Source organism: Carassius auratus, unplaced genomic scaffold (assembly GCF_003368295.1).
Source record: "Carassius auratus strain Wakin unplaced genomic scaffold, ASM336829v1 scaf_tig00215652, whole genome shotgun sequence".
NCBI lineage: Eukaryota > Metazoa > Chordata > Actinopteri > Cypriniformes > Cyprinidae > Carassius > Carassius auratus.
Genome location: NW_020528182.1, coordinates 299,425 through 315,075, shown reverse-complemented (window position 1 = coordinate 315,075; position 15,651 = coordinate 299,425). Strand labels below are relative to the sequence as shown.

Below are 15,651 nucleotides of genomic sequence, written 5' to 3'. Positions count from 1 at the left end.
CCTATGTAACCATTATTTTGCTAATAAACATCTAAATATACAACTCTATGGAAATTAATGATTTATTATCGGCGCGAGTGATCACAGTTGGAGTATAGTTCTGTGTAACTGCATAGATAAACCGCGCTGTCAGCAGGCATTTCGTAATATAGAAGGACAAAACATTATTAATTATTTTGATATAACATTCCAGTTGAGAAATGCAATAAAATACGATGTTTTGTTTGTTATATTCCAAAATTCCAGAGAATATTATTCAGTGAATTAACATTATCCAGTTAATTATTCTTGACTCTGTAGCTGTTAAACAGCTTATAAACCTATTAAAACAGTAGTTTAAAATGAAGTTGATATGACTCCTGTCCCTTATTTATTTTCTCCATTTGAAAACATTAGACATTCTCCATTTATTTAGCTAATTTTGCTAGTTTGTTGATATTAGTGTTGTTGCTGTTGATGCTTTTTATGATTAATGTTTTTTTATTGTTGTAATATAAAGATTAAATTTAACATGAATAATTTTCAACACTTAAAAAAAAATATGACTGAAAAGAGGAAAAACCAAAGTGAAGTGTGTTCTTTTACATTTTTATGTTTTTTTACTTTATAACAGTTAATAAATATCGGTTCTGCATATCGGTTAACGGGGACATAAACATGCAAATAATTGGTATAGGTATCGGTAATAAAAAAGCGATATCGGTGGATCACTAATTATAACCACCTGATTAAATACAGAATCAGCTTTAAAAAATCAGTACCAAAACCAACATTTAGTCAAAAAACGTAATTGCTAAAGCTAAAGCTTCTGCTTTGATGGTACACGGGGAAGGAGACCAGATACCGTTTTGATTGAATGGATGTAAGTGGAGGAGGGGCTTCACTATGCCTATTAAACAAATTTTATGAGGAAACCGCTTATTATTAAATTAATCGACAGCTATTGGCTAATCTCCAACATGTTTTACACTAAGCAGTACTTTTGGATTTAACTATTTTAAGCGTTTACACCGGGGGTAAAAATGCTATTTTATGAGAGCAGTTACTGACTTTTGTGACAGGTTGGATCCAGCTTACAGCACTTCTCATTCATTCCTATGGTATCCATAAATGGCTATTTGAGTGTCGCATGATTGGTTTTTAAGGCACGTGTAAGTTGACCGTTATGCTTTCTCCAGTAGTAGGTAATACACTACAGACACTACAGAATATCTCCCAATAGTAAGACAATCTCTGGCAGTACATCAGAAGCCAAAAAGCTGTGAAACGGCTACATCCTACTGGAAGTTCAGTTTGAGCTTGAATGACTGGAAGGGGAATTTACTGTAGAAACTGTAGAAAGAGAAATATTTATGGACGTAACCCTGAGTAGTGATTTGTTTTCTCTCACCCTCTGTTTTTGTTCTGTGTGTATTTCTTTGTCTTTGTAGGTGATAAATATCATTAATGCAGCGCAGGAGAGCAGTCCTGTGACAGTAGCTGAAGCTCTGGATCGTGTTCTGGAGATTCTGCGGACCACTGAACTCTACTCACCCCAACTGGCCTCAAAAGAGGACGATCCTCACACCAATGACCTGGTGGGGGGGCTTATGAGTGTAAGTCAACCATTCACCTTTTATTCTTAAAAGTGTTCATTTAATTTTATACCCTAATTCAATACATTTAATCGTATTATTAACCCTATATTTTTGGTTTGTATTTTATTATTAAGTGTTTTATTTATTTTTTGCTAACCCTATTCATTATACTTTTTATTAATATCACTTTATTTTATTTATTTTAACTAGTGTTGTCAAAAGACCCGGTACTTCGGTACCAAGTCGGTACTAAACAAATGTAAATGTGACTGTACCAGTTCTTTAAGTACCGGTAGAACCGAGGTCCCGTTCAAACGCGGTTCAGCGCTATGATTTCCGCAAAGTAGAAAACGAGGACGGAATCTCAAAATCCAGTCATGAAAATGAAACTTAGATTTTTATATGGACAGTCATGGAATTTGTCAAAGTTAGCATAAATTAATCAAATCAAATCTCCATATGGACCAGTATCTGTAAATGTAAATGCCGCAAAAGTTGTTTGAAATATGGATCCGTGTTCTGCGAATCTCTGTGTGAATTAATGAATGGCAGAGACGTGCGGGTTTGTTTACTACATAGACTGAAGCGCATGACGGTTTTTCCGGTAGTGGGCGGAGCTAATGCGCAAATGGCAATTTCATTGGCTGGCTCTGATTTAGTACCGTCCCTTTCAGCAAATCAGTTTGACCGAACGCAGACAACGTGATTAATATTCATGAACCCAGCAGCTCATCAATTCATAGTGCATTGTATATACATTAGTATGATAGTAGAATTAGTAGTAGTATTATCTTTTAATAATAATTAATATGATCTATTACTATTTTTACAGAAACCCTCAATGACCAAAAATATCTTAAGCATCACCACCAGTCTTAAGTTCAGTCAAAATGACAAATATGCATTCATTAGGCCTAAAAGTTACTTTTTTACATAAAGGCATTGTGCTAGAAATATTACTATTATTTAGTAAAATGTATGTAATACTGCTACTACTGTTGAAAAAATTTATAAAACTTTATTTTTTAAAGAAATAAATCACAATATTTCTTCCATGTTTTAATTTTAATAGCAAATCCCCTTTATTTACCAAAATTAAAATGTGATTAAATTTCATAAATTAAAAGACAAATTAAATTTGGGTGAAACTTGTTTACTGTTTTTCATAATTATATAACTTGTTTAAAAACTTTAAACACAATTGTAAATAAGTATAAAGAATGGCATTGGTTTTATTTTTAGTGCTAAAAAGTTTTTTTTTTAATTAGCATATTTTTGTGTTTTGCTTTGATACCGAAATTGGTACCGAGAACCATGGATCTTCACTGGTATCGGTAACTGAATACTGAAATTTTGGTACCGTGACAACATTAATTTGAACCCTAATCCTATTCATATTACATTATTACCAACCCTCTATTTTATTTTATCTTTTGAATTTTTTATGTAATTTTTTTTTTAATTCCTAATCTTTTTATTTATTTATTTGTTTTATTTTATATTTGTATTTCAAAAGAAAAATAAAATCCTTCATATGACTCCTGTTTGGAACTAAATGACACAAAGGACAACAAGTCATTTTTCACCCACACGATGCACAGAAATAGCCTTAAAATAGTCTTCAAACAAATGCAGTCAAAAACAATATAAACAGATGGGAAACTGATTTCCTGTACACAGACAAACCTATACCAGATTTTTTCAGCAGAGAATCATCATTACGGGAGAAGTTCAGACGTGCCATGCCAGGAAACAGGTCTTATATGCAGTGTTTGACTGCATGTTTCGTAGCACAGACACATGGAGCTCCTTGCTGCCTGGCACAGGCTTTTTCACAGTTAGGCAGCAGTCTGTGAAGACAGTGCCGCGCTTGTTTACACAGCGCTCTTGCTGTCTGGCATCTCGGACAGAGGTTTGCAGGGACACACCGAACAGAAGTCATTCATTTGAGAGTCACAGTGACTTTTGGTGAGCAGTTTGCCAATGTGCAGCGATCAAATGATCAGCTTCCTGATATAGCTGGATACAAATGGTATCAAAAAGTTTTAACAGGGTTTGCTTCTTGGCTGTGGAAATGAGGAGATTTAGTTGGCAGGGTTCCCACCGTGCTGAAAAACTTGTGAATATCAAGGAATCTCAAACATTTTAGCCCAGGAAAATTCACAAAAATTAATATAATGTTATAATGTCTTATTCTCAGTTCCAAAGTATTTATTTTTAGAAATTATGTGAAGTAGAAAAAAAAACTAATCTTAAACAACTGGAAAAGTCATGGGAAAATTATGGAAATTCATTGGTCAAAAAGTATGGAACGTTGGAATTCTGGGGAAAAATTTCATGTTTTATGAACTATTAATTGAGAATAATGTTAAAAAAATGTATTTAAAAAAAATACTTGTTTATATTTTCAAAACTGATTAACTGTTAAATTGCAATAAGTGTGACGCTATTACTGTAAGCACAATTTTTATTCTTGTTTACACACATGGATATATTATGTAAGTAAATAAATTAATACTTTTAGTCCACAAGGATGCATTCAATTGATCAAACATGGAAGTAAAGACATTTACAACAATTGTTCTCTGTTAAAAAAATGCTGTAGTTTTGAACTTTCGATTCACCAAAGAATCCTGGAAAAAATGATCACGAGTTTCCACAAAAATATTAAGCATCACAACTCATTTAAACATTATTAGAAAAAATTCTAAAATAATCATTTGACACTGACAACTGGAGTAATGATGCTCCAAATTCAGCTTTGCATCCCAACAATATATGACATTTTATAGTATATTAAAGTAGAAAACAGTTATTTTAAAAATATTTCACAATATTCCGCAGTTGTATTTACTGTATTTTTGATCATATGAATGCAAACTTGGTAAGCAGACAAAAAAAAAATCTTACCACCCTTAAACTTATGAACGGCGGTGTCGTTTTGAAACATTAAAATGCTAAATACTGCAAGCCAGATTCAAGCCTCTTCCTCTCATAATGTCATTTTTCTCTGTTAAATAAAGGTCAAGCGGATGCGATGCACAAATCTCAAGAGTTCAAATGCCCTTTTTGGTGGGAGACCTTTTGAGAGAGAGGTCAGGGGTCAATTACACAGTAAAATATCTGAGTTGAGATAGTCCAGCTGTGGCCTGTGATCATTACAGACGGGATGTGTGTGTGTGTGTGTGTGTCATATTTATGCATGTACTGTTAACCTACGTCTGCAACATCTCAGACAGAGTTTGTTTTAAGTACTGGATGAGTCTCTTTGAATCTGGATCTGTTCTCTGTGGGTTTAATATCCTCCAGGCCTGATAAATGGCTTTTCTCATAAGAGCATGCAGGCGCGAGTGAGTTATGGGTAGCGTGGTAATGCTGTGCTTAAATGTGTTGTTATGATTGTGTTGTCTGGAAATGTTATTTTGGCTTTCTCAAGCCTTTTTCTCTCTCATTTCTGGCAGATATATTGATGTATATTTTTCTTCATTTCAGGATGGACTCAGAAGGCTCTCTGGGAATGAGTATGTCCTCTCCAAAAGTGCATTACACAGTAAGTTCTAGTCCTGAAAATTATTATCCATATAAAACAGACTGGATGAAATGTTGTAAACTAACTCTGAATAAACTATTTCAGCCTGTTTACCTTCTTGCTTATACCTTGTATTATTTAGTATTAAAGGATATAATTTAAAATATAAAAGGCACTAATTACTTATAACTGAATTATGGGCATAATGACAAGAAAATGTCTAACAGTGAAAATTAAAAGTTTCAGCGAGGGATTTAGAGTTGCACCGGAGCTATTTTACGCAGTGTTATTGTAAATAAAATTACAATTATTATAAATAAAGCTGAAATACATTATATTATTGAAAAACTAGATGAGAGTTTGAAATGTTAGAAATAAATACAAATTTAAAGCACTAAAATGATTAAGTAATTATTAATAATTGTGAAATAAACTATAACATTATAAAAAAACTAATAATAATAATATTTAAAAAGAAAAACAATTAAATGAACCAAAGTACATAATGAAAAAAACATACATTTTTATTTCAGTTTCAGTTGTTTTCATAAAAAAAATATGTACTTTTGTTCATTTATTAATCTGTCTTTTTTATATATTAAATTTGGGTTTAATTTATTTTTATTTCAGTTTTAGTTTAATATAAAAAAAACTAATAAATAACAAAAAACATAACAAAATGACTAAACAAATAACAAAAATTTTAATCTGAAATTAAACGGAAGAATCTAGAACTGAAATAAAATAAATCAAACCTCAATAATATATAAAAGACAGATTAATAAATGACAAAAGTAAATAAAATCACCAAAAAGATTTAAAAAAAATAAAACTAAAACTGAAACTATAAAAAAATAAATGACAAAAAAAAAATACTAATAAATACTGAAAATATAAGAATTAAAGCACAATTAAAATAAAACTAAAAATATACAAATTGAAGCTAATTCAAAATATTATTAATATTAATAAATATGTATATAATTGACACTAGTTTAAAGCATCTGAAATGTTTTTTTGCCTTTCTTCCATGTTCTGTCTTGACACTGAATGTTTGGCCATCACCTGTTTGACGTTCAGATATGAGCCAGAGTCAACTGGCAGTGCCTGTCCCGTTAAACGACATCCCGTCCTCCATCGCAGAGCTGCTTAATGAGGAGGAACGCTGGGAATTCAATATCCTGGAGCTGGAAGCAGCTACTCACAAGAGGTACCAGAAAGAGAGACATTTTTGTGTAAACTTATTGTAACGGGAAAAGTTCTTAGTGCTATAGTTTGTGTGTGTGTGTGTGTAGGCCACTCTCATACCTGGGGCTGAAGATCTTCTCTGCTTTTGGCATGTGTGAGTTCCTGAACTGCACAGAGGCCACGTTGCGCTCGTGGCTGCAGGTGATCGAGGCTAATTACCACGCATCCAACTCTTACCACAACTCAACACACGCCGCAGACGTCCTGCACGCCACAGCCTACTTCCTGCGCAAGGACAGAGTCAAGGTAAACCTGACAACCAATCACAATACAGAACTGGAAATATCTCGATTTATACTTTCATCCAAAAATGAAAACATTGGCCTTAGGTAAGGAGAGCCTTTTAGAACAACCAAGTGTTTTAGCGGATGATTTGAGACTTATTTCATTCACCATTCAACTCTCAATCATTTATTCAAGAGTATTTTTACATTGTTATAAGTTTCTAAATTATATAATATTTTAATAATATTTTATTAAATTAACTTCTAAATTAAATTAAATATTGAATTCATATAAAATTTCATTTTAATTTAATCAAAATGAATTATTTTCAAATAATTTCAGTATACATAAATGTATAATTCATAACATAATTCTGTAAATTACATATATATTCAATAATTATTCAAATTCAAAATGCATAGTTCTGAAATTAAAATTATATTTTAAATATTAATATTTTAACATTGAACATATTAATTTATTTAACATTAAAATATGAATGTATTATATTTAATAGTAATATCTTAATACTGATTTTTAAAAATGGCGTTAAAATATTTTAGGGAATTATTTATGCATATTATGATACTACTATTAAATATGTAGGTTTTTGTTGTACATGTTAATTTTTGAACAAGGTGATGCAAACAAAATTGAAAAAAATATCTTAAATATAATAAAAACACTGAAAAGACAAAAAAAAAACTTTAATTGTAATTTTTTTTTTTTTATCTACTGTTTGAACATTCAGAATATTTGAAACACAAATCGTGCATTATATATTGATAACACCAATTAAGTTGCCACTGTTATTGACAGACACTATTAATCTCAAAATGGCCAATTATTTGAAGATAAATCATTTAGTCACTAATATTGAGCTGACTTAAACAATTTTGGGGTACTAAAGTACCTCCTTACCTACGGTATCTGTGCTGTGTTTGCAGGGCAGTCTTGACCAGTTGGATGAAGTAGCAGCACTTTTGGCAGCAACCGTCCATGACGTTGATCACCCGGGCCGCACCAACTCATTCCTGTGCAATGCAGGGAGTGAGCTGGCCATTCTGTACAACGACACGGCCGTCCTGGAGAGTCACCACGCCGCTCTAGCTTTCCAGCTTACTGTACGAGACAGCAAATGCAACATCTTCAAAAACATGGAAAGGTATCAGTGTCAACTTAATCAATTATTTCATACGACTCCCACTAATCCAGTACTAAACTCTCTCAACTTCTCAATATTCAGGACTCAGTTTCGGACCCTACGGCAGGCAATAATAGACATGGTGTTGGCGACAGAAATGACGCGACACTTCGAACACGTCAATAAGTTCGTAAACAGCATCAACAAACCCATGAGTGCCATTGAGGAGACGAGCTCCAATGTAAGACACGCATTACTGTGTTTCTGTACTGTATGAGCACCGTCTAACCAGTGCCGATCTGCATGTGTTACAGAGTGAAGGCAGTGATTGTGAGGGTCCGGCCAGTATTCGCAACTCTCCTGAGAACCGTCTGTTAATTAAACGGATGCTGATTAAATGTGCCGATGTGGCCAATCCCTGCAGGCCTCTGGAGCTCTGCATCGAATGGGCTGGTCGCATTTCAGAGGAGTACTTTGCTCAGGTAAAAACCCATGTTCACTTTTGCACATGCTTTGGTAGCACTTTACATTAGGGAACTGTTTTCCGTTATGTGCTCCTGATGTGCTGCTTATTAATAGTTAGTTAGGTTATGTTTATGTTTAAACACTGAATCAGGTTAAGGAATCTAGAATAAGCCATTAATATGTGCCTAATAAATGCTATTTAACAACCAATATGCTAGTAAAATGCATGCTAATAAGCTACTGGTCCTTAAATTAAAATGTTAGTGTCTTTCAAATTTGTATTGTCATTTAACTTTTTTAAGATATTGTATTTCCACGTAAAATTGTATTTCTGTAATATAGTTTGTAGTACTTGATGATCCCGATTATCTGTTTGAGATTTTGAGGTTGTATTTTTAATAAGTGTATTTTGATGAAAAAATATAATTATAATACATGTATTTATTAAATTATAGTTGTTATACAAAAAATGAATAGTCAACGGCTGTTTAAATTTAAAATACATGTGCTGAAATTAAAATAATTTATTAATATATAAAATGGTTACTAATAATGTTAGTTTTTAATACCTTAATATTTAAATAAAATTCACTTTAAAATCTTTGAAACCGAAATTATTTATTGCATGCATTATCTATTGAAAAAGCTGGTTAAGTTGCCATAGTTCTTGAGCGATGCTGTTAATCTCAAAATGGACAAATAATGGTTGAAGAAATTGGTCAGTCACTAGTATTGATATTAGAATGCTATACATGTTTTAAAGTAACATATCTTCACTTTCCGGTCATTTATTTTCTTTATTTGCGATCTCTCTCTCTCTCTCTCTCTTTCACTAGACTGACGAGGAGAAAAGACAAGGTTTGCCGGTTGTCATGCCAGTGTTTGACCGGAATACCTGCAGCATTCCTAAATCCCAAATCTCATTTATCGACTATTTCATCATGGACATGTTTGATGCCTGGGATGGTAAATATACTCACATGCAATATATTAGTGATTTCTAAAAATCAAGGTTGCCCCATACAAAAATTATACCTCAATTTTTGCTGCCTTTTTGAAAAAGTTTTGATATTTTTGACAAGTATTATTTATTTATTTTTGACATTTGCTTTTATCTTCATAGCAGTGTTATTTAATGTCACTGAGATTCTATTATGGTTTTTCTTAATATTTAGAATTTTTATATTAATAATAATTTAAATATTGAATATTTTTATTCTATTTTCGGCTTTCATGTACATTTTAAAGTTTTAGTATTTTTTTTTTTTTACATTTGCTTTCATCTTCATAGCAGTGTCATTTAATGTCATTTAGATTCTATTGTTTTTTCTTAATATTTAGAATTTTAATATTAATAATAATTTTAATATTTAATATTTTTATTCTTCTATTTTCAGCTTTCATTTAAATTTTTAAGTTTTAATAATTTTGTTGTGTTTGTTGTTTCTTATTTAAAGGCATACTCTACCCCAAAATGAACATTTTGTCATTAATCACTTAGCCCCATGTCGTTCCAAACCTGTTAAAGCTTTGTTTGTCTTCAGAACACAATTTAAGTTATTTTTGATGAAAACTGGGAGGCTTGTGATTGTCCCATAGACTGGGCCACAAGGATGTATTTTCTGCGTATATTTATGCTTTGAATTGAAAGAAAAGAGCGCATCATGTATCACGGCTGACACAGAAGAGTGTATGCTGTCTGCGTACAAATGATGCTTTTACGGGTTTTAAATCACATGGGGGTAAGTGATCAATGACAGTTTTCATTTTGGGGTGGACTATCCCTTTAAGTGTGTAAATATCGTTTTTTTTTTTATTTAAGTTATATTTATTTTAATACTTCAAGTAAAACCGAATAAGAGATGTTTCCTTGGCAAGTAGCCAAAAATGTTTTATTTCAGTTCATATTTATTAAAAATAAAATAATTCTTCTTCACAGACAGTTGAATTAAAAACAAGCATGCTCAAAAGACAGACAAGGTCTATTTTCAAATCATACATTACTCTCAGGTTGCCAGAAATAATTTTGAACTGTTTTTTTTAGATCTTGCCTAAAGATTTCTGCAATATTTATGATGATTTTTTTATATTGCCTGCCAACAAAATCGTTGTGAATTCGACATTATATATTAAATATTTCCCAGAGCTGTACAACAAATGCAGAAAAAACACCAAGCACGGAGTTGAACATGAGCCTTCTGATACACAGTCATGAGGAAATGTTTTTGTATGCGTGTCTGTGTTTGAGAGAGAGAATACTTTCCCAGGCATCTTTTGACTCTCCTAATAGAGATGAAATGGTCCATTAGCAGCAGAAGATGTTGGACCAGAGGGTTTGAGTTTTTAGTTGGTTGCAGAGAGGTTGTGATAATGTTATCCAGAGGCTGAGCTGATTGTGGCGAACTTTGGAAACTTTAGGTTCTGTGTTTCCCACTGAGCCGAACCCCAGAGAACAAACCTGCTTACTGTCAACACACAACAGCCGTGATGTCACGGAAACTTTAAAAATGGTGGAGAGGGGCAGGGGGTGAGAGTGTGTGTATATGTGAGAGAGAGAAAGAATGTGCATCTGTGTGTAGTCCGTAGTCTGAGGTCAGGATGCAGTGATGCAGAATCTCTTGAGCTCTCCGCAGATTTAGTTCCCAAGGTCACGATCAGGTCAGTTTATCATAGAGGAGCTGCGTGTGTAACTGTGTGTGTGTTTGACAGAGAGCAGCAAGGAGCACTGAAAACATCAAGAAGATGTACCAGAAATATGAGCGTGTGTGCATATGTGTGAATATTCAAATTGCCATATTTACCTCATGCATACCACAACACACACACTCTCCCGTCTGTAGTACATCTGCCAGAAACCAGTGCAAACGAACAGATGGTGAGATGAGGAGAAAAAAAAACATTAGCATTATCAACACTTGCTCAATGTTACATTATTTACTGATTGATAAACAATTCTATAAAAACAATTATATAATTGTTTTAGATATTTATACTTTATTAGGAATTTATATAATTTTTTCTCTCTCTCTCTCTCTCTCCCTCTCTGTCTCTCTCTCTCTCTCTCTCTGTCTTTCAGCCTTTGCAAGTTTGCCAGGTCTGATGGAGCATTTGGCAGAGAACTACAAATACTGGAAGAACTTGGATGAGATGAAATGTAAAAGTCTGCGGCCTCCACCTCTTCCGTGACTCCTTTGCCCTCAAGGTCAAAGGTCAGAGGAATGCAGCATCTCTTTCCGGCCCTCCAAGATTCCGTCCATAGAGCACAGATAAGCAGCCCTGTTTCCCTGACGATGCTCCGCCTCAATCGACAATCGCCCCGGTAACAAGGGTAAAACACAAACAAACGACTAAACGAATGCACTTTATCAGCATAGAGTTCTCTTCCAGCATCTTTTCACTTTCTTCTCTTCTCTTTTTTTTTAAATCCCTTTGTTCTCCCACTGTTTTTAATGATTTCTGGAGAGTAATTTTTTTTGCAATGTCTGACACAAGAAGACTGATCTTAATCCAGTAGAGGACTGTATCTTCTATTTTCGTAAAAATATGGGACTGAAGGGTGAATGCTCAGAGAGATCTGTGTCTATACACATGCACACATAACATTAACAGACATGTGGAATCACAGATCCAAATGCCAAAAGGGTTTTATTTGGACTCTGAAGCAGGAGAAAAACTGAATGTCAGTGGGACTGAGCTACTTTGGAAACTAAAAAAGGACCCAGTAGTGAGCCCTGAGGCACGCCACATTTTCCCCCTTATTGATTTTGTTAAAATTCAACACGAATGGAATATTTTGACAATATTATTGACAGAAGCAAATGTCAGGTTGCCAAAACAGAAGAACCTTTGTAGACGCATTTGTAATCGGACAATTAATTGGAATTGGCCAGCACTGAATGTGTTTCAGTGTGCGAGATTGTAAAATCTGCGAAGGATCAGCCCACTGTGGGCCGTCATTATTCCGGCACTTTCTGTATCAGAACTACTCAAGCCTTTCTCAGACTCCGAGGACTGGTGTGTAATAATCAATAATTTTGATATTAATAGCCAATAATAGCAAAGAATATATTTCTCAGAAACACTGTATATCCAGACACATACTGTAATAACGTGAATCATGATGATGCGTGTGTATAAGCAAAAGAGGAAGTGTGTTTATGTTACAATGTGCTTAGTGATGAATGTATTAGAATAATTTTTACATTTTACACATTACAGTTAACATTCCTACTTCATGTAACAGTCTGTACGGATGCAACATTCCCTTATCTTCAGAGTTATACTGTGTGTAAACATAAAATCCAGCGCAGCCTCATAACGATACCACCAACACATTGACATTTGCTTATGTTGATAGTTGGGATTTCACATATTTTAGGTGTTACATCATTTTTAAGTATTATTTATTTACAAATGTGCTCAGCTGTAAATCGCTGTTGTAATCTTTTACCATAGACCCGTATTGCTGATGAGCTTCAAAAGCTCATTTTTTGTAGGCCAAAAACCAGCGCCAAAGGTGCGTTTATAATCAAACATGATGATGAGTTTTAAACAGATGTTTGGCTGAAGCCATTTAGACTGGAAAAAGAACTAGTTTAGATTTCTAAAAAATCTGTCACTCAAGACATAAAAAAAAAATGTTTTTATTAAACATAGCTGTTGGTGTCATTTGTTATTTGCACACCTATTTTTTACCGGGTTACATTTGGACACAGCCGAATTGCACTGGCTCGCAGGCAAGCTTAGTAGAAATGTATTAAATGTTTATATTCAGTTGCCATTTGGCCTTTTACTCTTTATTCATTGTCGTAAAGGAGCTCTTGAGAAATTCATCTTCACAGTTCTAGAACACCAGCATGACACCACACGAGTTCTGTTAGGTTCTGCACCGAGGGTTCTAAATGTGATGACATCATAATGACTTAAAGAATTCTGGCACGCATCATAAAGGCAGATGATTTCACCTGATGATGCCCTTGTAAGATGGCAGCTGTCATTTTTGTTGTGAAGCGCTCCGGACAGCATTGTGCGGTTAAAGGCATGCGGTGCACATTCAGCAGCTCGCAGGGTTTTGATTTTTCCTCTTTCCTGTTCTCTCATCCTTCCTGATTCTATCCGTTTCCCTCCCTTTTTCTTTTTTCTTTAATGTGCTCACAAGGGTAGAGCAGTAGTTTTGGAAGCACTTTTGAAGCCTGTATCTCTAATATATAAAGCATTCTTGATGCATTATAAAGTTAAAATCAGTAGGTATCAGTTTATATTGAGATTTGAAAATCATCATATTCATCTAAATCAGACAATGTTTGTAGCGGATAATATCAGAGATTTTTTCTAATAAAAAAAAATTGTTTGATTAAATATTTCCGTTTAACCGCTGGTATACATTATGATTTAACACATGAAACTGGGTTATAATTAAGGCATTATGCTTTTTAAAGATACAACTGAAATTAAATATACATTGTAATGAATTGCAACTTTGGTTACAGTCATGCATAAGAACATACAACTGATTTTATAAATGCATTAAGATTTCCTTTATGATATACTATATATGCATTTTGACCCATTTTTGCCAGTTTATTGCTATGAATGCTGCAGTATGCAGATTATGGTGGATGCTCTTGTCGCCCTCTAGTGGTAAATCCAGAGATCCGCACACATTATTGAACTCCAATGACGCTGTTGAATAGTTTTTACATAACTATGAAATAACAAGTATCAAAGAACTTGTGTTTGTTTGTGTTTTAGGAGAAATTATGTTTTTTTGTTTGTTTTTTTTAATAGCAGTATAATCATGTTACCTAAAGCTCTTGTCAAGAAAAGTACCACAAATAAAACTCTTAATTGACACTACCAGTCAAATGCTTGGATGCACTTTGTTTAAGATATTAAATTATTGAAGTAGTTTTGAAATTTAAATTGTGCCTACTTTACCTCATCAGGATGAAGACTGAAGACTGGAGTAATGGCTGCTGAAAAAATAGCTTTGCCATTAAAAGGAATAAATAAATTTTTTAACCTATTCAAATAGAAAAAGGTTATTTTAAATTGCAATAATACTTCAAAATATTACTGTAATCTAATAAATTTATGTATTTTATTAATTATTAATATATTTTGTAATATATATATATATATTTTCAAAGTCATAATGAAGAATAAGAAGGTGTGTCCAATTGTTTGACTGGTAGAAAACACAAATGTGCCCCTTATGGTCATGTCATGTCATTTTATCGAGTAATGTTCAGAGTTCGCTGTAGGTTTGACATCCTGTAGTGCAAAATGTTATGAATTTCCATTTTACATTCTGGTCCATTGTGCCTCTGTATTGATTGAACAAAGGTAACCTGTAACGCACAATGAACAAATGCCAGTGGAGGAGATTTGGTCTGATTTGGGGTTTAGAGCCGACTGAGATAAAGCCATAGAACATTCTAGAACTAATCATGGAAGTGCAGGGCAGAAAATAATGAATCTCTTCCTGTCCTCCACCCTGCTCATCCTCTCTCTTCCTGTCTTGCGGTGTTTAAAAAAGCTCCCGCATTTTCCTACTTCATAAATAAGCATTATATTGTATTCTCAAACACAGGGTTAATTTAAAGTACAAAATGCAATCGTGGAAAATCCCTTTTTAAGCTTGGATGTGTGTTACAGTAGTTTACATAAATGTTCCAGATAACTTAAAATCAGAAATGTAAAGCCTTTATTTATATATAAATGTATAAAGTATAAAGAATTAATTCTCACACGAAAGCTATATATATTAATGTTTTCACATTTACACATTTGAATATTGGTTTGATATTTATTGTCAACTAAAGGTTTTCTTTCAAAATACTGACTGAATTAAAAGACAAAAATCATGACTAAAAATTACATAACGAGAAGTGTCTGTATTCATATGATGCTTCAGTAGACTAAGACGGAGTGTTTTATTTTATTTAAAAAAGCAAATATTAAATATATTTTTTTTTAAGCAAATAGTGTACTTTAAAAATCCAAAGGTCTTTAAAACAGAAATGTAAAGCTCATATTTATAAAAATAAAATAATAATAATAATTTATAATTATATATAGTAAGTCATGATTTTTCATCTGGAACTACTTTTAATTTTTTATAATAATAATCAAGAGGGACAGTCAAAGTTATTTTTGATTTGAAAACAATATGTTGCCAATAAATGCTGTTGAGAGCCAGAACATGTATTTGGTGGTGGTTAGTGTATCTAGTGTAGTTTCACCCTTTAGGTTTATATTGTTAGTATATTCAGTTTCAGTTGCGTCTTATTTCAGATTTAAATGGACTATCTTCCTATCTTCAGAAACTCTCAGGCTCATGGGAAGTGTTCATGCTCTGTCCATTATCACTGTGTGTTATAAAACACATTTTCAACTACCTAAAGTATTGAAAAAATCATTAATGACTGATCAGTCCATAGTTGAATTGAAATGTTGTTGTG

The 15,651-nt window shown here is 33.1% G+C and overlaps 1 protein-coding gene across 2 annotated transcripts in view; it reads left to right on the top strand.

Annotated features, from left to right (window-relative positions):
- The window catches only part of LOC113095279 (high affinity cAMP-specific and IBMX-insensitive 3',5'-cyclic phosphodiesterase 8B-like), a 49,805-nt gene extending 35,597 nt beyond the window's left edge, over nucleotides 1-14,208 (top strand). For both annotated transcript variants that reach the window (XM_026260853.1, XM_026260854.1), the window contains exons 14-22: nucleotides 1,431-1,595; nucleotides 5,070-5,127; nucleotides 6,187-6,316; nucleotides 6,402-6,600; nucleotides 7,527-7,744; nucleotides 7,826-7,964; nucleotides 8,038-8,205; nucleotides 9,025-9,154; nucleotides 11,265-14,208. In XM_026260853.1, coding sequence (XP_026116638.1) covers nucleotides 1,431-1,595; nucleotides 5,070-5,127; nucleotides 6,187-6,316; nucleotides 6,402-6,600; nucleotides 7,527-7,744; nucleotides 7,826-7,964; nucleotides 8,038-8,205; nucleotides 9,025-9,154; nucleotides 11,265-11,374 — 1,317 coding nt within the window. In that variant the 3' untranslated portion in view covers nucleotides 11,375-14,208. The remainder of the gene's footprint in view (nucleotides 1-1,430; nucleotides 1,596-5,069; nucleotides 5,128-6,186; nucleotides 6,317-6,401; nucleotides 6,601-7,526; nucleotides 7,745-7,825; nucleotides 7,965-8,037; nucleotides 8,206-9,024; nucleotides 9,155-11,264) is intronic.
- Nucleotides 14,209-15,651: the final 1,443 nt, after the last annotated feature.